We start from the raw sequence: 23,289 nt of genomic DNA, 5'->3' as shown, positions 1-23,289 counted from the left end.
GCTTCACATATCCACTCATCTGATGTGATAGTGCGATCACCAAGGGGGCGGGGTCTATACTCTGGGCGGGCCCGATTTGTGGTTCGCCCGGGCCTTGTTTCTCTCGCCGAGGCGAACGTTCGTTGAAGAAATTCAATTGGAGAATCAAGCCAAGATACGTCTTGGGACGGTTTTGAGTGCGCGCTCGTCCGTGGAGAAGAATGGAACCACCTGTTTCTGGGCTGGCTGGGTATTGCATAGAAGTATAAAGAAGAGCGGGAATCTCGTCTTCAAGAGTCTTGACGTCACCCTGTCAACTTTTGATTTGTTTTAGTATATCAGTGAAAATTATCTCGCTACTTTTCGTTTTGAAATTCTCAAATCTGCCTGCATAATTACCCATAGGTAGTATATTAAAAAAAAATTACAGACAAAATGAAGGAAGCGATCGTCAATCCAGACATTACCGTCAACGTCAAGGACTCTCCCATTCCGGAGCCCGGTCCGGGCGAGCTCCTCGTCAAAGTCCTCGTCTCAGGTACTCCCCTTCCCATCTGTCACTGCATAGCGAATAAAAACTGACACGATCAGGTACAAACCCCAAGGACTGGAAACTGCCCGCCTGGCTTGATGGCGCTTCAAACTCTGGTGACGATGTCGCCGGCATTGTCGAGAAGGTCGGCTCTGAAGTCTTTGAATTCGCAAAGGGCGACCGGGTAGCTGGGTTCCATGTTATGCGCTCTCCACATGGAAGTTTCGCAGAGTACGCCATCCTCCCGGCCTTCTCCACTTTCCACATTCCCAACAGCGTGAGTGTCGAGGAGGCCGCGACGGTGCCCTTGGCCGCGTACACGGCTGCCACAGCATTGTTCCACTCGCTTGAGGTACCGTCACCATGGGACCGGAACCGGGAGAGCAAGATGCCTGTCATCATCTACGGTATCAGCTCGGCTATCGGCGCGTTTGGTGTGAAACTCGCCAAGAAGGCGGGTGTGCATCCTCTCATTGCTGTCGGTAGCAAGAACAGTTCCTTTGTGACGCCTTTGTTGGATGAGAAAGCCGGCGATGTGTTCGTGGACTACACCCAGTTTGAGAGCCAGGATAAGCTTGCGGAGAAGTTGAAGGAGGTCATCAAGGGCACCGGATCACGGTGTTTCAGAGCCTTTGACTGCGTGAGTGAGAACGGATCATTCGAAATGCTTGGAAAGGCTATTCAGGGACCGCCTGAGGAAGGCACTGGCTTCAAGCCAAGGGTTACTACCGTGTTGCCTGGACGAGACTACGGTGCGATTGACAAGAGCGTTGAGGTTGTGGTTACCAGTGTTGGCCACGTGCACGAGGAGGAGGGTGAAGGAACTCTCTTTGGACTGATTTGGGCAAGATTGTTCGCTGATGGCTTGAAGAAGGGTTGGATGAAGGCCCATCCTTTCGAGGTGGTAAAGGGTTTGGAAGGTCTTTCGGGCGCGTTGAAGGGGTTACAGAACGGTACAGTCCGCGGGAAGAAGATGGTCATCCGCATCGCCGAGGGCAACTAAGTTGGATGACGGTAGTTGAATAAATCCAAATTTCCAAGTTTAAGGCTGTCAGATTCCGGAATAAGAAGATGACATGCATATAGTGCTTACAGAGCCACGTGGAACTACCGGTTGCTGAAACTTGGCACATGCTGGACCACTAAAAGTCTACATAATCAAAAATACTCCAATTATGCAAAGCCACTCAAGTCACTTTGAAATGAACAAAACAAAATCGAGTCCAGACTGTGTCACGTCACTTATGCATGTTCTAAGCAACTGATAAATCAATAAAGTACACAGTTGTCTCAGAAAAAGGAGATGAGGAGCAATTGCAAAACCACTAAAACTCATAAGAACTAGGAACAGAGACATGATGTGTCCCGAGATAAAGCCACCTGTATCACGCCATGCTGATGTGCACATTCTTGCCCTTGATGCTCTTCCATTCGACACAAAGCGACCCGATGATAGTCGCTGATGCCGTTATAGCACTGATCAGAAACGTTTTCGCCAGGCCACTATTGTAGGCGTGAGTGATGCCAGGCAACAACTCCGGAGCAATGGTTTGGCGGATGGCTGTCACACCAGAAGCCATAATAATATGTGGATCCATGTCGGGAACATACTGCACTATGCCCTCGAGGAGGTTGTTGGTAAACGCCATCTGTCCAACGGCAACGAAAATTGCACCGCCAATGGTCTGCATGAAAACAATGATCGCAGTCCCTGTGGGCAAGTCTGCCGGGTCCAGCACAACCTGTACAGCCATCAAGGGCTGCTGCATGCCTACCCCAACGCCGGCGCCAGCAAGGATTTGGAATCCGACCAAAAGACACGATGGGGTGTTCGAGTTGAATGTGGAAATAAGACCATAACCGACAGCCATGAGAACAGAACCCAGAATCATCCAAGGGGCATAATATCCCCAAGCAGTGACGAATGTGCCTGCCACGATAGAAAAAATGACGACGGCAACGAGCAATGGCAGGTTCATGACTCCTGAAGTGACAGCAGAGGCGCCTTTGACGGTTTGGAACCAGATAGGGAGGAAGTAAACGGATAGGAGATAGGCAGCGCCTAGGTTGAAGGCGTAAAAGGAAGATGACCAGACACTGCGCTGTGTGAAAATACGTAGTGGAACCATAGCGTGGTCCTCGCTGTAACATTGCAGATAGACGAACGCTGAAATTGCCGTGGCGAAAGCGACAAGAAGGCCCATAACATGAGGTGAGGTCCAAGGGTATCTGATGCCTCCCCAATGAAGAGCCAGTAAGAGGCAGATTATGGCTGGCATGAAAAGAAGGTTGCCTAAGGGGTCAATACATATGAAGCATGAGCGCCATGTCCGTTGAGTTGCGCTGCGCATGGGATCGGGAAAGTAGAGCATGATCACCAGAACAGTGATAGCCCCCTAGCTAAGGTTAGTAATGAAAACAACCAAAATGGGAAAATGGTAACTAACGATTGGAAGGTTTATGTAGAAGCACCATCGCCAGGAAAGGCTGTCAGTCAATAGACCCCCGAGCAATGGACCGGCAACAGATGAGACCCCCCACATGCTGCTGACAAGACTTGTGTAAACTGGGCGCTTCTTGAGAGGTACGGTATGAGTGAGAACGATGAGGGACCCGACATAGATTCCAGCACCCCCGAGGCCTGCGACAGCGCGACCGAGAATAAGGGAAGTACTGTTTGGTGAGATACCGCAAACCAGACTTCCCAGTTCGAACAGAGTGATGGCAATAAGGTAAATGGACTTGATGCTGAATATTGTGTAAAGCTTGCCGTAGAGTAACTGGAGAGATGCGGTAGTAAGAAGATATGCGCTTCCGTACCAGCCCACATCATTCAAACTGTTGAACTCGTCGGTTATGCGAGGTATTGCGGTTGAGATGATAGAGTTGTCTAGTTGGTTCGTTAGGTGGAGTTTGGTACGTGTATTTCATCAACATTTCCCTACCGAGAGCCATCACGAATACACTGAGGCACAATGCCAGCACTATCAGACTCAATTTTATGCCAACAGGGTACTCTTCGTCACTGGCGCAAGCAGATACCCGATCTTCTGCGAATACGTCGCATTCCTGTGGCTCTACTGGTAGCGGACTCGTGTTGATTTGGACATTCTGGACTGAAGCAGTGGTGCTTGAAATACGCGAATCCCTTTCCGGTTTAAAATCCTTCGACTTTCTTGGTTTTGCTGCTAGATTCCCTGAAAATATGTTAGGTATAAATGATCTGAGATTGTCGAGCATCATGAGGCAGTTGGTGATTCTGTGATCAAAATGCGATTGTGTGCCACTGCGTAAACAAAGTTAGAGCCCTCGAGGTCGGGATAGGTTAACTGAAGATTTGGGGTGAAAAAGAATGCGAATCCGTTTCTTTAATATCTCGTTTTATGAAAAAAAAAGAAATGATGAGATGGTTGGGTTTACTTTCGTGTCATGGAGTAATAGCATACCGGGGCTTTTGTTTCTATTGCGATCAGGGTTTCGCCGAAAACTTGGGTCTTGGATCCGGAGGCGAACAGCCTTCGTTGTGCTGAGGGGGTTCCGTACGTAGGTTTCCGAGGCACACGGATCGATTGGGCATTCCTATTTCGCCAGCGTGTAGCCTTTGGGGACCGAGTGAAGGGTCGTACTGACTTTTACGGGAGAACAAGTCGAGTGTTGGTATCTTGATGGTTGAACAAGATGATAGATAAGTACCCCGATCGACGAAAGAGTGGAAGGTGGCACCCGTTGGCTTGATTTCCTGGTGGTTTACCCTTGCGTGCGATGTTACTCTTTGCTTTTTATCGCATCTAGTTCTATGGATGGTGGCAGAGCGTTAGCTTATTTGTTACTGGTGAGTCTGTGTTGGAATACAGTCTCTGTTGAGTTAGAACCTGTTACTGTATATATTTAGTCACGATCAATTATATTGGTATCGATTAGAAGCAAATAAATACCGTCAACCTGGGAGACAAGAGAAAGCTTCTCATCCTACTATCCACGTGGCGTAGTAGACATTGAGGTGGTACTTGGCATGGTGGTTTGTGGAAGACGCATGAGACTCATACCAGAGCCAGAGATTCTTCTCTGGCAAAGCGGGATGGCACCTTATGTTGCACGGATCCGAGAAGTTCGAGAGTTTGGACGAGTAACTGCTTCTACATGATTCTAGCTATCTGTGAATCTGAGAATCTTCGACTATAGATACACTTACAAAAGTGTTTGGTAAATCTACCAAGGGTTTGATGTCAGTATGTGCTGCATCAATGTCTTTGTCACTCGCTAAAATTGCAAAACTGGGACCGGATTGAGTATCTTATGCGAACAGCAAAAGTATAGAAAGCGTGCGATGACATCCTCAGCTCCAAACGCTTGACGAGCTTTGTCGTACAAGAGCTACAAAATCTCGTTATCCTAGGTCACCAAACGCAAGGGAAAAGTCCCAGAGCTGTGGATGTTGTGTCCGTGGGGTTCGAGTACCTCTCACATTGCGTGTACGCTACCAAGAGCATTTTGAGTGGGATGTGGCCACTGTACCGTGAACGGTGCGATGACTTTCCCGTACACTTAGGTAGTCAACTGAACTTCGGGCAAATTCCTTCTGTCAATAGCCAGCTTGTTTATTCATCCTTGTCTGGTTTCTTTTCGGTGAAATTCGCCATATAGCTGGCCGGTATTCTTTTTTATTCTCGTCTGCAGATGGAAAACTTGTGCCGCATTCATTATCGATTTGACTATTCTGACTGACCAAACGTACTCCATGGTGTCGCCCAAGAAAACGGGGTTTTGTTTTTTGGAGCTTGCTTCCGCATCTGGATACTGCATTGACAACTATCGTTCTTCCCAGCTTCAAACCGATCGAGTCAATGATGTATCGTAACAATGGCTGTACAAGTGAAACCTTTATCCCTCCCCTGCTATATGCCACGAGTGTCTGAGCCACCTGACTACCGCCGCTACCCCTGAAATTGTAGTGTACCTCGAGTCTTCAAGAAACCCGCCTATTCTAGCCTTAGTCTTGACGTGGTCTCTGCTCGAATATATCTTGACTGCTAAAGCCTCGTACACAAAGGACATTGTTTTCCAGATTAGTACTCGACGCACCCGAGCCTAATGATCCAGAACAGCCATGTCTTCAAATCATTGTTGTTCATCAACCACCAGGCCCTTCTTGCCATATATGCTACGAACCTCAAGAGAGACACAAACCAAAATCGCCTACGAATGACTGGCTCTCTTAATGTCAAGACATCAGGGCGGACCTGTTACAGGTGGAAAGCCACAGTCACATCTTAGGTTTGGCGCTGATCTATAGCAAAATTCAAAATTCAGTCGGTGAAATAGGTCATGCAAGAGACTTGATTATTTCCTGCAAGCCATTTCAGTGGCCGGCTGATGACACATGTCTGTCTCGGATGCCTACACTCACACCGGCAACTCCGCCGCAAGTGGACAAACAAATGCTCTAACCAAGTAATATCGGTCACACCTGAAATTCATGTGCAACGCTCAATTCGCCTCTTGTAACGTCTCGATGGTCCACGCCTAGAGGTTTCAGTAACCCCTCGGTCCTAGCACACTGAAGGACTTTGACTTGATAATTTGCTCGATAATCACTAGTAGCACAAAGCAAGAATATGATTGTCGGCGGTTTGTTGAAAAACTCTATAATTTTACTCTTCTTCCACATCAGCTCTTTGCAAAGGTACTTTTCAGAACAATCATGAGATGTAGGTAACTCATCGTAACCTGGAAACTACTTCACCCTGAAACCCATTTTCATCAACTGAGTGAAATTTTAGTTACATTGTCCATTTCTGTGCCTGTTTGACGCGAGGCTCCTTGGTCTACGCTAAATTGAAATACTTTTTAAGACATTATAATGAGAGCATCTCCATGCTCTTAATTACTGGTTTGATTGGAAAATATGGTATCAGCCTAGACCCAAGCATGGTGCCGCCAGCAGTTGATGTCGAAGGTCTCTCCCCAACATCACCCGAGTCCCACTGGATTCTAACCCCAGCTATCTCGAAAGACGATGTGATTTCGTCTATGTAATTATAACCAAAGTCTCGTTTATCTATACCATGCGGCAGACTCACTCGAACACTCTTCAAGAGTGGCAAGAAATGGCTGGTTTCTACGAAGAGACTTTGAAAATCTTTCATAAAATCCTTGTTCACGCATAAAAAGTGCAGAATCTTGATTGATGGCGGCAAAATCTCGATCATAGGCACTTTGAAGCCAGTATCTCCGCCTGTATTTGTAGGCCTTGGACGGCAACTGATCACTGTCTGGTCAAACTCAAGCTCTTCGAGCTGAGTAAATTCTCGAAAAGACCAAGATGCCCCATTCACCCGTGGCACCTGTTCCATACCAGGCCGCTGGCTCGGAGAATGAGTAAAACGCAGTTTCCGAAGCTGGTGTCGTACAGGTTGCAGCGTCTGTAACAGCTTGGAAACATCCCAGTAATTGATCCCACCGGTTCGGTGGATGTTGGTAGCCGCCAATTCCAATTCCCGTAATTCTGGGCAGCAGGCCACCAAAAGGCCAAGATCCTCAAAGCCAATGTCGGCTATGACTAGCCTCCGTAGATTTTTCAGGCTCAACATCCATGGTTTACTGAGGGCCCAGGGGCTCAGGCCGTCGAATAAGCTACACTTTATCGAGTATAGAGTTCGGAGGTTTGGGGCCGCAGTGAACAAATCTCTAGCCTCGTAAACATGCTGGTTCTTTTTGGCTCCCATTAGAGCAATTGCTTCGAGAGAGGCTAACGTGATGCCGCTCTCCCTGATGTGTTCATATCGACAATAGCTGTCACGAGCTAGAATAATCATCTGAACGTTGGGTGATAAGAGGATAGCCATCTCTTCGAGCCAGTGATGAACACCCCGTCTTTTAACGATTCTTAGCCCCTCATGTTGTCTTGACTTGGACCAGATTTCGGCCTGAAGGTGCTCTTGTGTCGGCGCGAGGTGCGCGGTACCGACTTGCTCGCTCGCTGTAATGAGGAAAGGCGCAAGATTTGGTGTCAATCCACTGATATCGTCCGTTTCAACTAGCTGGAGAATTTTGACATGCGACGCTAAGTCGGGCCGCCGTATTATGCTGCACAGGAATTCTGGGAGTTTGTCACCTCGACGACGCACATCTCGAGTATCTGCTCTGGCGTTGCAGTTGTGTGCACTAGGCAGATTGCCTGCAGAGTAGTAGTGGAATAGGAACGGCTGTGCGACGGCGCAAACACGCCTTGATACTAGGCAAAAGGATGATAATGTCGTCTTAGCTGACCGCACATCTTTCGACTCCGCGTCAAGAAAAAAGCCAGACTTTTGGCAGTGGAAGCACAATAGCGAGCAGATTTGCTCAATGAGCTCAAGAGGCAGCGATGCCATCTTTGGTGGACAAGACTGTCTTAGCCGCAGCAACCTGGGTTATCTGTTTCGTCTTTTTGGATGCTCATTTTTTATTTAAAAAAGAGTAGCTAAAGAATCTTTACTTGGATTATAAACGTGAAATGGCGGTACAAGCTGCGTATAAAACGACGTGTCGGGACAAGGGTCCCAACATGTTAAGATTCTACAGCGTAATTGAACGCTTGCTATGATACGCTCAGCGCCCAGGTTCTGGGTTCCAGTTTCGGCGAAAACTGCCGTACTCAGCCAGCATTGCCATAATTGGGGATAATTGGGGAGCTAGGTAAAGTAAGGTTTTTGAAAACCACCAAGTATAGCGCCTCATTACCGTGTTTTCCGGGTCTATCTACTCTGCGCATTCATGTCGGCGGATATTACGGAATCGGCATCGGTCTTGTTAAAGGCCGTGTCGCCGTCTCCATCATTTTAAAATGGCTAGTGCGGTTATATCTTTGTACCTAAGTTTGCATCTACAGCTGTATTGAACTAATAAATAGTTCTCTACGAAATCGGCTTCAATTTGTTCTTGATTGTAATGATGGGGGGTTTTTTGGCGGCAGGCTGTAGCGTCCCTATTGTTTGTGCAATTCACCCATCCAGTCATCCTTAGCTCTCCAGAGATGATTTAGATGTCCAACGTTTTAAGATCTCCAAGGTACCTTTTCGCTGGTCAGCTACAGCCATATGTCCAGCTTCGTTGACCGTAACCAAAGCGAGTTTGTCAAACTGCTTGAAGTCACCCCCACGAGTCCTTGTCCCCTGTACATGTTCAAACCACCACGGCACCAACTTCTGCTCGCGATAGCGATTACGACCATCCCACTGCAGGTCATCCAAAATCTTAATCATCCCTTCGGTATTCCTGTTAATCAGATTAATAAAGTCATCAGTCTTTTATCAGCAATGCTACAAAACTTGCCCTATTATATCGTTGTTTCCGTTGATTACAAGGATTGGGATTCCTTTATCAGCTAGGAGGTGGCTTAACTCGCGGGTGGAGGGCAGGTTAATTTCCGGTTGGCGTGTCCATCTTGCGTTGAATTCATAGTTTATGGCAGAGTAATTGATGTCCGGCTGACCCAAAGCGCACTTAACTTCTGTGCTATTGAGAAAAGTTGTTACTTCGTCCAACCCTAAGTTTTCAGTCGTTGAGCGTGATATCATGATGTGCGGAAAGGGATTGAGTTACCTAGCCCACCACACATACCTAACTTTGCTGGGTTATTACAATCAAGTCTGTCATCAAAGGGATTGTGTGTCGGGTGCCCTTCAGGCCCGTTATCAAACCAAGTCATGATCGTCAAAAAGCATGTTTCGGCAGCTTTTTCGCATGCTCCGATGTCATATGTTGAACGGCATTTTTGGCCTTCCATCTTGCAAGCATGGAGTTCCTTACTAATGGCGTGGCAAGCAGTTTCATTCAAGCCAGGGTGAGGACTCTTGCCCACGCAGCAGTGTTTATACATCCCCAACGCGCTCTCAGCCGAGTCGATGTATGGATCAACGAGGATGACAGAAGACAGATTCCATCGCATAGCGGAGATGAAGTGCGGGATGTAATGGCCTGCGAAAGATTCGCCCGCCAAATGAAATTCGCGCTTGCCGTCATCAAGATGGGGAAATAGATCGAATAAGCCGCTGAGGAACCTTTCAAAATCGATTGCGGCTTCGGCAAGGTTGTTAGCCCAAAGGGCAGGGTCATCAGAGCGAGAAAAGCCCACGCCGATGGGTTGACTAATGTTTATCAGTAGCATTCAGGGGAATAAGATGAGGGAGTGCTATGGGAGACATACTCGACGAAAATCATATTAGCAACGGCGGTCCAGCTTAGTAAATTTCTAGATGTGGTATTGATCTCTGAATTCACAAGGCATGGGCCAATCTCGTAGAATGCTCCGGCCATAGATGACGCCCCAGGCCCTCTGCAGGATTGTCAGTAATGTCAGTAACAGTTTTCGCACTGGTACCACAAACCCGTTTAGCCATATGATCAAGGGATCTGTTTCCGACTCATTGAGACTTTCGAAATACACTGCATGAATGCAAATGTGTTATCGCTCATTGTCCGTCAACAACTTGAATCTATACATCGACTTACTGAAGAACATGTTTCTATCCTCTGTCCCGATCTCGATGGTCCCTGTCCAAAGGGTTGATCCGGCGTCACAGAAGGTATTGTTTTGGCGGATGACTCGATTCTTTGGACAATTCGACTTGGCGTGCCCGGCATCGCCGGCCTGGAGTAACTTCTGATCTTCCCATGTCAAGATCTTAGTTGAAGCGGCTATCAAAGCCAGCAGCTGAAACCACACTGTGACTGCGAACAGCCCAGCCATTTTCGATGATCAGTGGCGGGGGTTACGGGTTCCTAATAGGAGACCAGCAAGATACGATGCAGTGAGTTTCGGCAGTGCCCAGATTGGCATTATTGAGTTACGCTGCGCGTATATTATGGGATCACAGAGCCTGCTGTCTTTCTATAGCAGAACCTGAAGACAACGAGAGCACGCACGTGTTGCAGGCGTCGTCAGGTAAATTTAATGTCGCAATCCTGAATGTTTACGCGTGGCCTGGATCACACTATTTGTTATCTGCGCCGCAGGTTGAATCCTCCGCTGCTACGCTTCTCCACTGAGCTACCAGGGGTGAGGGTCACTGGCCGCATAAGCTTCAGTCCCAGTTAAGGCTAGGGTCATTCTCACCTTCAACACCCTGATCTTTTGCGTATCGGTAAAGTAACTTGTATTTACAAAACGCATATCCAACGTTCAGTCCTGATGATCAGGCTATTGGAAAGAGGGTGTTACAGACTCAAATACGAATATTACTACTCAAACACTTGGCCCCTTCTGGTTAGATAGCGAAAAGCCTTACTCAATCTCAAACCCCATTCCATCTTTAGATTCACAAGAGGGCCATGGAGTGTGAGACTGGGGAGATAACTTAAAGCTTTGAACCAGGTATGGAACTGGCTCATATTCTTGTCCCAGCGCCCTATGTATGGAGATCTATATTCTTGATGATGGAATAACTTTAGGACTATGTTTGTTGTTAGTGTAAGGTCTTAGTTACGACAATAGGAAGTGCAATGAAGAATGGAAGCAGCTCTAGTGGTAGAATACATGACTTTTGACTCATCAGACTCAACCTATATATAGCAGGAACTAGACTAGCTGCATGGAGTATTGAATGTATAAAGACACAAATACCGTAACGGAAGTGAATAATATGATTGCTTCGCTGAAGGACACATTCAATTCTGTAAGTTGGTTATGATCATCAGACAGAGAATGGACCAAGAAAACGTCTCGAGCCATACGTCATCAACGTGGTCTCAATAATAACAGATACGGAGCTGAATAGGCCCTGTACCTGTAAAGCCGTTACTACGTGCTCTTGTTAATTGCTAAGTATGGTTAAGTTATATTTGTTTGCTCTATCTTACGTGCAACTGCCATTGGATCGCAATCGCTGATATTGCGACGCTGCACTTTATGCACAAATTTGACTGAAAACAGGCTAGGCTAGATGATAAGCAATGGGCATCAACAACGGAGCAGGTATTGGGTGATTGGAGTGGAGACATGGAGACAAGCTTGCGGTTACGCTTAACATAAGGGGAACAACAGCCACATCGGCAGATCCGTATCGTCGGGTCTACTTAACATTAGCGATCAACTGCGGGGCAGCTTTGCTGAAGGGTTAGTTCATTTCCGATTATGACAGAAACCATCGGTTCGGAAGTCGCCAATTCTTAACATTAGGAGTTGGGATTCACCGGACTCAGCGGGGTAAGCATACCATGACTCAACATTGATTGCCGACAATGTGCACAAGGGAGTTTTGATTCGTCTTGTGAGCCGATTCTTATCTGCCCCCATTTTTACTAAGTCCAACCCCACGGGGAACAAGTAGTATATATATCTCCCATGCTTTCTCTTGTGTAAAGGAGGGAGCGGTCTATACTCTCTGCTCACTTGTTTAACACTGGGAGCCGGAAACTTGCAAAAATGTTTTTCAGCCCTTTATTTGGAGCTGCAGCACTTACCGCCTTGTTGATATTTTATCTAGCACGGTGCATCTCGTCACCGTTATGGAAGCTCCCCGGCCCATTCTATTCTAGACTTACGCCTTTCATCCTGAGATGGCACGAGTTCAACGCCAATAGGACGCTTTACATCCACTCTCTGCATCTCAAGTATGGCCCTGTCGTTAGAATAGCCCCAAATGAAGTTTCTTTCACATCCTATGAGGCCGTGAAAGAGATTTATGGATCGCTTGGAAGCGGTTACGACAAATCCCCCTTTTACAACTTGTTCAGGGTCTTCCAGCGCCGGTGCGTAAACAAACATTCACTCTTAACCTAGAAAAGCTAATTTAATTCTTGATTAGGACGATGTTTTCGACTCTTGAAAAGGGTGACGTAAGTTCGTAAGTTTTCATTCGAGAGGGATACGGCTGATGATTCCGGTTTAGCACGCAAAGCGCAAGCGCATCATTGCCGACCGTTACGCAAACAGTAACGTTCTCAAGCCTACAGCAATGAATGGCATCGAGGAAAAAGCGAGAGAATTTGTCAGGCAATGCAGAAACCACTCGAAAACAAGTATGGACATCTACGTAAGTTAAATGTTGCCAAGCATGATAGTCCGATATCAACAGTTAATTCATCTTGACAGATGACGCTTCATTCATATGCATGTGACTGTATCACTCATCATCTGTTCCATCCGTATGGTAGCAATAGTCTGCAGAGGGAGGAAGATACAGAGATGATGCACCAAGTCACTAGCGACGACAGCTTGCGAAGTAGGTAACTAAAAATGAGCCCTTTCACTCCGTGTGCTAACAAGACAGATCGTCTCATTCAGCATCATTACCCAATCTTTTACCAATACTTCTCAAAATTGTTGGATCTTTTTCTTGATTCACGAACGACTCCTCTGGCTCAGAATTTTGTTATCGGCGCCGCCTCCAAGATCGATCCAGCACCATTTACTCTTCTGAATCGCCTCCAAGATAAGACCCAAAGTAGCAGCAGCGTTAACCAGTTGGATAGCACCGACATCGCCGCTGAGTGCATGGACCACATGGTGGCAGGCATTGATACGACAGGAGATTCGCTGTGCTTCCTAATGTGGGAGCTCTCACAGCCGTCTTCTTTGACTATCCAGCAAAAGCTCCAGAGGGAGATCCGAGATAACCCTAACATTTCATTCGATAAGTTGTCGTATTTAGACGCTGTTGTGCAGGAAGGACTTCGTTGCTTTCCTGCAATTCCAATGTCCTTGCCACGCGTCGTTCCTCGTGGGGGCAAACACATCGACGAATTCTTCATTCCTGAAGGAAGCATTGTGAGTAGCCAGGCATACTCTGTCCATCGCTACAATGACACTGTTTTCCTGCGTCCTGATACCTTCGACCCCGAACGCTGGATGTTATCAACTGGAGAAAATGAGAGAAAGAGGCTCATGTTTGCTTTCTCTCACGGCGGCAGAGGTTGCGTTGGCAAACAGTACGTGCACCCAGACAACTCTCGTATGAAAACGTACCTTGACTTACTCTCATGCACCCTATAGCCTTGCACTTGCTGAGATGAAACTGTTGCTACGGGCCATTTACGCAAATTTCACCACGGTTCCTGACGTTTCCATGGCGCCGGAAGCTATGAGGCCACATGACCAAATCATATCTGCTCGACCACTTGGACAGAAATGCTTGCTGCGTTTCATACCTCTGGGAGGAGAAAAGGATACATAATAAGGTAGTTAGGGATGCTCTGAAGTAGTAAGCTTAGGGAAACCCGAATGTTGCTAAGAAAAGAACAAGTATTCGAGAGCCTAATTAACAGCCTTGAATGCAAGGCATATCGGCGGAATACAGGCTTCTGATTGTTAAATCTATAGGTAGAACTTGATTCTTTAGGCTATTGACCCTGTCAAAGTGTGTCTTTAAAGATTTGTTACTTCTCACTGAACCTATATGTGAGTTCAGATTCGTATCGTGAAGGTTTCGAACCTTCTATGACTGGGCACTGATACTCCAAGTCTGATTGTTCTCGGCGTTGATCTGTGGGCTAATGAACTATAAACATGTTAACACCAAAAACACCAACTTGCAGCTACGTTAGTGAACGAAAATGAATGTTTTTTCAAGTTCAGCTCCAAGACGGGGCGCGTTAACGGACGCTAAATCTTTAATACAGGTTTACCCTTTTCTGTAGCTCCTAATCGTAGGGGAGCAACCGCTGTAAGCTCTGACGGAACACCCAAAAGGGCTACATCCCATCATATGATCCGATGTCAATAACCGTTCAATCTGAAATGAATGATTTCAAGCCAAAGGCAAGCCTGAGCAGCATAGTAAGTGTTGCAAAGTTTGAGTTGGTTGTGTCCCAAGTTTGCGAAATGGGAGGACGGATAAGATGTTGTAAATTCTTTTTACTCTGCCGAGGCCGGACACCTGAGTTTCGCAGAATTTTGCCCCAAAAAATGGAAAATAAAAAATCCCTCCCCCAAGAACCTACGCGTAGATATTCATGTCAATCGATGGTTAAGCCGTGGCACTCTAATTGTATGCAAAAGTACTTGTCAGTGCGCTAAGAGGATCGTCCAGGTGTCTTGGTCAGCCCAGATCGCTGAGCCACCTATGAATACGAACTGATGATCATCATAATATGACCCAAAAGCTTGTCTCCTTTCTGCGATTTGATCGGCGTCAGTGCAAACTTTGTTGTATTCCGATAGAACTGGAGAATATCCTCTTGCATTTACGGTTTTATGTAGCATTGTAAAACAGTTGCTAATAGGGGCCTCATGGACGACGATTAGGATAGGCCATCACATCTGGTTAGTATGCACCTTGAAATTGGCCCATATTGCATCTCCTAAACCGCATCTGCCAAGCTGGTGATGGTGAACACAGGCAGCATCCAATCTTCTGTCTTCATGTTAGCATCTAATCGAAGCTGCGATTCAGTCGGAATCCTACTCCAATGCTTGAGGCTTTAGGTCATAGCACTGATAGTTTGGCTGGCCGAAGTACTGTCACAGCTTCAATGGACGTGAGAAATACCGCCCTGTCCGTCACCAACGCGCTCTAAGCAGGTCCATTAGTCCCTTGGTCTTATTAAATAAACACATCCGGGGGCCAGAAATATGAGAGCTGTCATTGTTTACTTACCAGCCTTTTTCTTCAAAAAAGTATACTTTCAATCGACCTTGAGAGGCATTTCAGAGTACAACATCGGTGAGGTGTAATCCTTGCCAGTGCCATCCCTAGCGAACCACATCCGCTGGGCCAAAATTACCCCGTCTCGCGTCATATGGCCGTCAATTCCACTGAAGATACAGGCTGGGCATTGAAACATTCACGTCATACTCGAATTACCAAGGTAAATTTCAAATCCATAAGAAATCATTAATCTCCATGTTTTCCATGTCTCATTGACAATGCTTCCTGTGAACCAACTTCACTTCCCCAAGGATAGCACAATTTTGTTCGTGTGAGCATGGCGAGTGCACCGATGACGACCGCTCCATACGGTCCGGGGCCTTCGTACTCGGCTCGAGCCCCGGACCCAGCCCGACGTCACCATCCTGTCGGGTCCGCACCGTTAGATGTGGGCATTCTAAAAAACACCATCATCCCCTCATTGAAATTGCATTCAGGGCTGGCGGTCGCCGCCTATGTCGCAGGCCGCGCTACCGATCGATTGGAGACGAAAGATTGGCTATGGCCTACAGGTCAGGTTGCGAACGTGTGGTGGTCGGCGGTCGGCCGGCACCTAGTCCGCGGGGCTTCGCTTTCGTCAATCTGGCAGACCATGAATAGAACCGAAACTTTGCTTTTGACCGGTGTCACCCTCTGGGGAGGACGCCTTTTTTACCGCATTGCCGAGCGCTCCGTTCAACGCGGCCACGATGAGCCACGGTATGAAGGCGCCAAAAAGGATCCTGGATTCTGGAATAAGGCCTTTTTTACAGTTTACCTACCTGAAGCTTTGTTTCAAACGGTCATCACATTGCCTTTTGCCATTACCTTCCGTCATCAAACCGTAGGCACACTGTTGGCCGCATCTCCCGAATGGATGAACGCGGCTGCCGTTGGTCTCTTCAGTGCAGGTTTCGCCCTTGAGGTCTTGGCCGACTGGCAGTTGGCCCGTTTCAAGAAAGAGAACGTGAATGAGAACAGCATGTGCAGGGATGGGGTTTGGAGCCTCGTTAGGCACCCGAAGTAAGTTAATGATCTAATTACATGATGTGGACCGGACCTCAATCAGACCATGATGCTAACATGTCGTAGCTACCTCGGCGATACGCTGATTCACTTTTCTTTCCCGCTTTTGTTGTACGCAACTGGTATGCTGCATCCTATCGAGCTCCTCGGCCCTCTGGCGAACTACTTTTTCCTGAGGTACGTGGGCGGTGATAAGGAAAACGAGAGCAGTCAAGAGTCCCGCTACTTGAGGGACAACCCTGAGAAGAAGGTGGACCTCGATCGATATCGCCAGCAAAACAATTCTTTCTGGCCCGATGCTAGCCAGGTGAAGAACAAGTGGGCTTGGGTTGTTATTGGATGTGGACTAGCTGGTGCTGCTATCGAGAAGATGAGCCGGGTGCTGATCTAGACTGGTTGCTGTTCGGTTCGTGTATGAAGAGAGATATAGCAACACATTGTACAAGGATTAATCAACACTGCGAGTCCGTTGAAATTTCCACGGTGATAATGCTTTTCGCTGTTCATGTTGAGCTCACGCAATATTTCGTAGCTCCCTGACTCAAAATGCCACTTCTCTTTTCATACTTGTTGTCGCGCTCTTTGAAACAATAAATGCACAGATACAGTGGTTGCTCGAAGTCCCAGGTTGACTATCGTCATGAAGGCTAAGAAATTAATCATCTCACTGGCTACTTTCTATTATGTTGACTGTAAAAGAAGTGCTTCAAGTCCAAGGTCAGGTCGAAAATAGTGTCGAGGACGTGGGTGCCGTCTAACGTTATCCTCAGTTACCTGCCGCTGGCTTGCTTGGCCTTGGTGTTGATCTGCCACGGTGAGACGCGGGTACCAAGCATTATCCGTGTTAACGTGTAACAGTGAAAAGCGCCGCAGCAACATATGCAGGTAGTATGCGATTGTGTACGGCATACATTCCAACAATTCCCATGCGTCATTGTTGACATTCGACACGATCTGACATTTTGAGTTAGCGTCGATTAGAACGAACTTACTTCCGTGTAAGCGATGTTGACATTACAGAAATCCCAAGAAGAAAGGGCTGAAATAACATGTTGATGCGCTAGAGGAGGGCAGGCTGACGTGATCGGACTTTATTGCCCGGCAGCAAATACAGTTAATGCTTGAATAATGTTTGCACAGCCCTGTTACTCATAATGCCGTGCAAAGGCGCAAAGTTTGGTAGCAGTGGCTGATTTCTTGGCTGCCACTTTACTCTACTGAAGTAAAGAAGAATAATCAAACAAGCAAACTTTAGCTGACACCATGCCAACATGATCCTTGCCCCTCGCCAGCAAACTACCGGCTGGGCCGGACATATGACGGCTTGTGTCTGCGTACAACGTAGGATCCGTCGAGAGTCAATTGCACCGGAGTCTTGCAAATTTCCGTTCAAAAGTAAACAAGATCCCATTGTTCTATGGAGTTGGTGCGGGCGTCAGGGCTCTTGCGACTTCAAATAATATTTTGAAGCCGAGCTTTGGAGGCCGTCTTACATAGCCATCGGTGGAGCCGTTGCAATACCCAGTAAATGAGGACCACGAGGATGATACCAGCGCTTTCACTACTTTCAAGTTGCGACTCTGAAGACATTTGTTAGTGTAAAGCGGTTACTTTCGTGGATACCCTAACAAGGGAAAGGGGCTCAGTCCACACCCGCGACTCGCGTTTAATCAATTTAACTTCACTGACACTCTAAACTATAAATCTCCTTGGTAATTGGCCCTGGCTTCGAACCACCGAACCGGAGAACCGGGCGTATGTGACGTCCATGTTCGCTATTGCAACATGTATATAGCGCCTGTGACCACCACTGCATAATGTGCAGCATCTTTGGACAGTAATCCACCAGTCGCTCTTTTGGTCATACTGTCACTCTTTTAAGGTCATCACTTTTTCACTATGCGCTCTTCTATTTTGTCGCTCTGCGCATTGAGCGCTTCATTAATCAATGCCTCGCCAGTTGGGCTAGGTTGCTACGACGAGTCTGCCTTTGCACCCGAAGACATCATTCAACGCGACGTACTCATTGTCGGCGGTGGTGCTACGGGAACCTATGCGGCTGTTCGTCTGCGTGACCAGAACAAGACCGTCGCCGTTGTGGAACAAGCGGACAAGCTCGGAGGACATGTCAACACCTTCCGTGACCCCGCCACGGGGGCCCCCATCGATTACGGTGTGCAGGCCTTTATCCAGAACGACCAGACCACCGAATTCTTCAAGCGTTTCGACGTCGCCTTGAACGCATCTGTCTTGTCTCCCTTCCCGAGCAGGGTTGTTGATTTCAAGACTGGCTTTGCCATTCCCAACGCCACCGCCGTTGACCCCAACCAGCTGGTCGGACCTCTCGCGAACTACTTGTTTGCGACGCTGAACTTCGACTTCCTCGCTGAGGGTGCCTATGACATCCCCGAGAATGTTCCTGAGGACCTGCTGCTGCCCTTTGGTCAATTCGTCGCCAAGCACAACCTGACCGATGTTGTGCAAGTTGTTTGGATCTTCGCTCACGGCGTTGGCAACCTGTTGGAGACACCCACCCTCTATGTCCTTCAGAACTTTGGTCAGGCTCATCTCCTTGGTCTCTCATCCGGCTACCTCTACGCTCCCGGTGGCAACCAGGAAGTGTACGACAAGGCTGGAGCTTTCCTCGGAAAGGATGTCCTGTACTCAAGCACTGTTGTCGCCTCCGAGCGTACCGATGCTGGAGTTAAGGCTGTTGTCAAGACCGCCAACGGCAGAAAGCTCATCAAGGCCAAGAAGCTTCTTATTACCATCCCCCCCACTACCAAGAACCTCCAGCCATTTGACCTTAACGAGTCGGAGACCTCCATCTTCGACCAGTGGCAGCATGTGCCGTACTACGTTGGTGTTGTATCCAACAGCGGCCTCCCATCCTTGACCAACTTCCTCAACGTCGATGTCACTGCCCCTGCTTTCCTTCCTCAGACGCCTTTCGTCTGGCGTCTCGAGACAGTTGGCGTCCCCGGATACCAGACCGTCAAGGTTATCGGCGAGGCTGACTCTGCCAAAGCCCAGGGTCTGGTCACTGGCGCTGTCAGCCGCATCAGTGCTGCTGTTAATGGCACGGCGACAAGCGAGGCTCAGTTCAGCGCCTGGGAGGAACACGCCAACTTGCAGCTCCATGTGTCTCCGGAAGCTGTCAAGGCAGGCTTCTACAGGAACTTGTACGCTCTCCAGGGCAAGAGAAGCACTTACTACACCGGTAACGCCTGGTGCTCTGACTACTCTCCTCTTCTCTGGGCTTTCACTGAGAAGAGGGTGCTCCCGTCCCTTTAAATAGTTGGGGAGTCGCTACAGTTTCATATTCTTAATTTAGATACCGACAGGCATCACGTTGTCCACACAACACGCCTAGACCTTTAAAGAGATAATACAAATACCATTTACTTCTTATCCATTATATGGGACTACTCTGTGCTGCTACTGAAACCCCTGTAAGCCCTTGAGGACGCCTCTGTGCCATGACGAGAATAAAAATAAGACGAAAACTGTGGGTGGCAGGCCTCGCCGGCCCGTCACGTGGGCTGACGGCCGCCACCACTGGTCTTAGCCAGCCTCTACAGCCCTCTAGCCAGTTAGTTAGTTCTTCCAACTAACAACACCACTTTCCCCATTCTGAGCGTTCTATGCCGGTTCTCGCCTACAGGTTATAAGCCTAGCGTTATTCTTTCGGAATAACGTCGTTTTACCTATTATTCTACTCGTCTGTCAATTTTCTATTAATTTACGAATTTTTGCGATTTTATTTGCTTTATTTACTCTTCTATACGATTTTCTTGCTTTCTTTCCTTCCTCTTTGCTAACGAATTTTACTTTCTGACGCGATATTGGCTGCCTGGCGCGCACGAATATCACGTAGCACGCGACCGACTACCATAACCTACTGGTTTTCACGAACACTACGGAACCACACTATAACTACAACTTTTACTTCGATTCCTCGTTTTTCACGAGAATTTAACTATTTTAGCTTCGGTTTTTCAAACTAGCCTATCAGTTTCTTATATCTTCTATGAGTATTTATTCTTCCCTTCGATTTACCGTATTTCTACGGTCGGATCTTATAATTCTACCTATTTCTTATATTCTTACGCAAGATTCTCCCTCCTATACAATCTAACAGCACGCGTAGGTAGTAGCGAAAGTAAGCTATCTAACGTACAGACATGCCTCTAAAGCTACGGCCTCGGAGAAACGCCTATGATCGAGGTACGACTATAAGTCTATCCTGCATTATTATAATACCCTTATTTTTTACTTTAAGATGTCTTAAAACGACTTTAAGACCGTCTTTACGCTTCTTCCTCGCTTGAAAGGTAAATCTAACTAGAATATATAGCGTATACTTATTATAGCGACCTTGCGAGGATACGACTTCGAGATATTCCTCGAGACTAACGTCCCTCGCCTTGCTAACCTTATCGCTATAGAGGAATAGAGAAAAAACCGTAATATTACGTATAGTCTCCTTATAAACGCTAGCGAATCGGTTCTTAATAGACTCTGCATAGCGGGTTAGGTTGACGATAGAAACCTTTACGAATTATAGCAGGCGCTCGAGAAGTATATTCCGAGAATCTTATAAGACGCTATAGCTACCCTTGTTAACGAGTTTGCTAAGACTACCGCTAACGATTATAAGACTTTTTACGATGCTTTTAATCGCTATTACTACCTTAAAAAGCGTATTAAGACTATTTATAGTCGTCTGCTAGACTCCTTCCTTGCTATTTTCCTCCTTAACTTCTTTAAGGACCGACTTCCCGATACGTATAAGTATTTTATATCGAAGGGCGCTACCTATCCTACGTAGAATAAGGTAGTTAATACGATTTATATACTTGCCTAAGACGAGGATCAAAAGCGTAGTTATGCTACTATTCGTAATATACCTAGAAGCAAGTCTGCTAGCAGTAGGGGTCCTGCCTCTCTAGCCGTTACTACTACCGTTACCTCTATTATTACTACCTCTAAAGAAAAGAAGAAGTACGACTATTATAACTATAATTACAAGACTACGAAGTACTATATCGCCTACCTTAATCTTATCCCTCTATACTACGTTAACCAGGATAAGTTAATTAAAAAAGCGAGAAAGTATATATATAGCAATCGCTACCGCTAGGATTAGCCTACTTCTGTTAATAGCACCTGCTAGACTGTTGTTAGAGCGTTACCTGCTATCTTAAGTTAGTCTGCCTTAGCCTCTATCGCTAGCCTAGCAGTTTTTACTACTGCTTGCGATAACCTTATTACCCGAGACGATATCGTTCTCGATTCTAGTTATACTACTTTAACCTTTAATAACTTACGATATTTCGTTAAGTACGCTAAAAAAAGCGATTTAATACTTTCTACTTTTGCTTCCGGCGCCCTAGTCTGGTTACTTAGCATAGGCACCGTCTTCTTCTAGACTTAAGACCCTACTAACCCTGACGTTATTTATAATTAGATACTTTATAACGTTAAGTATAACCCTTCTAGCCTAGCTAACTTACTAAGCCTTAGAAAACTTCGTCGTGATTATATAGAATATAATTAGCAAACCTTAAGCCTTATATATATAATATAATATACTTCCCTTACTAAAGTTTATTAGGTTTCTAACGTCTACGTCGTTAAGACTTATAATACTAGAAATTACGTACCTCGAGATATTGCTATCAGCCTTACTACCTTCTAGGCTACCTAGCAACCGTCTCTTAAACTAATATACTGCCGGCTAGTTTACGCCTACCTATTACGTATTATAAAGGCTTGCCGCCGTGTTAGCATTCGGTTTATAACGTCGGAAATTAACGCTTTCTTCTATAAGTCTTGCTATCTTAGCAAATCTACTAAACGGATTAGTCGAGACTACCTATTTCTACTTATAAGTATTAGCGATAAAATTTACCTTAATCTCGTTAGTATTCTTCCCCTATTAATAAAAGGGAACCGTTAGGTTTTATACCTTATAGATAAGTATAGTAGTTACTACTAGGTTATTTTTCTACCTAACTATAAGTTTGCTACTATCCTAGCAGCTATTAAGAAATAGGATACTAAATTCTATAGTCTTACCGGCCTCAAGCCTAAGGTTTAGGTTTCTAATAATACTCCCGAGCTAATCAAGGTTTTTAACAACCCCTACTTCGAAGGTACTTGCTATAATACGACTATTACCTATATGCTTTTTATAAACGGTATTATTAAGCATGCTAGTCGTACTATCGTCGAAAGCGCCTAGATATAGCTAATTAACATATCCCTTCTAAAGGAACTATAGGATTATAGTATCGATTCGGTAACTTAGATTCTTAACCTCTTGCCTATACCCTCTAAGGGTAACTTAAGCCCTTACAAGATCATAGCAAGAGAGCTAAACTTGGCTGCTAAACGTAAGGCCCCCTATATTAAACATCTCCGAACGTTTAGCTATACCGCCTACGTATATAAGAAGGGCTTTCGACGCCTTATATGCTTTGCTAAGATAGAACTACGAGTAATTAAGGGATTCCTCGTCGGTTACGGTTCTCTTTATAGCTATATTTACTATGTTTACCTGCCTAATCGAAAGGAGGTTATTCGCTATAAAGATATTCGATTTCGTAAGGAACCGTATAAGATAGTATTGCTTCTAACGACTAGCATACCTAATATTAATAAAATTAAACATAATGTTATATTTATTAAACTAGATATTATTATCTAGTATACTATCCGTCAAAAGCCTATTAAAGGTGAAAAACCTATAACTAGTAATCCTAAGCTAGATAAGACTATCGTTAGGAAAGCGATAATACCTACTAATATATATCTTATGTCTCTACTACTAGAAAGTCTGTTAGAGACTACTATTATACTTCGTAATAGTATTACTAACGAATTAAATAATAACGAATTCGTCGCTTTTGTAGAAATAATAGAAACTGATTACTAAGACCTTGATTCCCTTTCTACGATTGTTAAGGAAGTAACGAGTTAACCGGCAGAGTCCTCTCGACCTCGCCGCGCCTTAGCCTAGCGACTACCTAGTTACTACCGAGCCGCTAGTAGCATACGCTCTTATACTAAAAAGACCTTCCTATCTGCTAATATTCTAGCTTTACTAACTTTTTATTAATTTTCTTTTAGCATACTTTCTAC

The 23,289-nt window shown here is 46.1% G+C and overlaps 7 protein-coding genes across 7 annotated transcripts; 4 read left to right on the top strand and 3 right to left on the bottom strand.

Moving 5' to 3' along the window:
* Positions 1-414: 414 nt before the first annotated feature.
* CTRU02_204961 (quinone oxidoreductase) lies at positions 415-1,514 on the top strand (the record flags this gene model as incomplete). Its single annotated transcript, XM_036732216.1, has 2 exons — positions 415-517; positions 571-1,514. The coding sequence occupies 2 exons, from the start codon at positions 415-417 to the stop codon at positions 1,512-1,514; spliced, it is 1,047 nt and encodes a 348-aa protein (XP_036575992.1).
* Positions 1,515-1,896: 382 nt separating this feature from the next.
* On the bottom strand, positions 1,897-3,466 carry CTRU02_204960 (efflux pump antibiotic resistance; the record flags this gene model as incomplete). The annotated part of the gene is made up of 3 exons (XM_070204461.1): positions 1,897-2,866; positions 2,912-3,401; positions 3,457-3,466. The coding sequence occupies 3 exons, from the start codon at positions 3,464-3,466 to the stop codon at positions 1,897-1,899; spliced, it is 1,470 nt and encodes a 489-aa protein (XP_070061565.1).
* A 2,900-nt stretch (positions 3,467-6,366) lies between these two features.
* On the bottom strand, positions 6,367-7,884 carry CTRU02_204959 (f-box domain protein; the record flags this gene model as incomplete). Its single annotated transcript, XM_036732218.1, has 1 exon — positions 6,367-7,884. The coding sequence occupies one exon, from the start codon at positions 7,882-7,884 to the stop codon at positions 6,367-6,369; it is 1,518 nt and encodes a 505-aa protein (XP_036575994.1).
* A 627-nt stretch (positions 7,885-8,511) lies between these two features.
* On the bottom strand, positions 8,512-10,241 carry CTRU02_204958 (carboxypeptidase Y; the record flags this gene model as incomplete). The annotated part of the gene is made up of 6 exons (XM_070204460.1): positions 8,512-8,767; positions 8,825-9,038; positions 9,113-9,639; positions 9,699-9,827; positions 9,880-9,937; positions 10,004-10,241. 6 exons carry the CDS (start codon positions 10,239-10,241, stop codon positions 8,512-8,514), a joined length of 1,422 nt encoding a protein of 473 aa, XP_070061564.1.
* Positions 10,242-11,915: 1,674 nt separating this feature from the next.
* CTRU02_204957 (GTP-binding protein) lies at positions 11,916-13,665 on the top strand (the record flags this gene model as incomplete). The annotated part of the gene is made up of 6 exons (XM_036732220.2): positions 11,916-12,241; positions 12,298-12,328; positions 12,382-12,525; positions 12,585-12,714; positions 12,763-13,420; positions 13,485-13,665. The coding sequence occupies 6 exons, from the start codon at positions 11,916-11,918 to the stop codon at positions 13,663-13,665; spliced, it is 1,470 nt and encodes a 489-aa protein (XP_036575996.2).
* Positions 13,666-15,415: 1,750 nt separating this feature from the next.
* On the top strand, positions 15,416-16,534 carry CTRU02_204956 (DUF1295 domain protein; the record flags this gene model as incomplete). Its single annotated transcript, XM_036732221.1, has 2 exons — positions 15,416-16,140; positions 16,210-16,534. 2 exons carry the CDS (start codon positions 15,416-15,418, stop codon positions 16,532-16,534), a joined length of 1,050 nt encoding a protein of 349 aa, XP_036575997.1.
* Positions 16,535-18,042: 1,508 nt separating this feature from the next.
* Positions 18,043-19,437, top strand: CTRU02_204955 (Beta-cyclopiazonate dehydrogenase 2; the record flags this gene model as incomplete). Its single annotated transcript, XM_036732222.1, has 1 exon — positions 18,043-19,437. One exon carries the CDS (start codon positions 18,043-18,045, stop codon positions 19,435-19,437), a length of 1,395 nt encoding a protein of 464 aa, XP_036575998.1.
* Positions 19,438-23,289: the final 3,852 nt, after the last annotated feature.

This window comes from Colletotrichum truncatum (genome assembly GCF_014235925.2).
Source record: "Colletotrichum truncatum strain CMES1059 chromosome Unknown Contig_0003, whole genome shotgun sequence".
Lineage (NCBI taxonomy): Eukaryota > Fungi > Ascomycota > Sordariomycetes > Glomerellales > Glomerellaceae > Colletotrichum > Colletotrichum truncatum.
The sequence above is the reverse complement of the archived record's forward strand: the minus strand, read 5'-3'. Positions and strand labels throughout refer to the sequence as shown.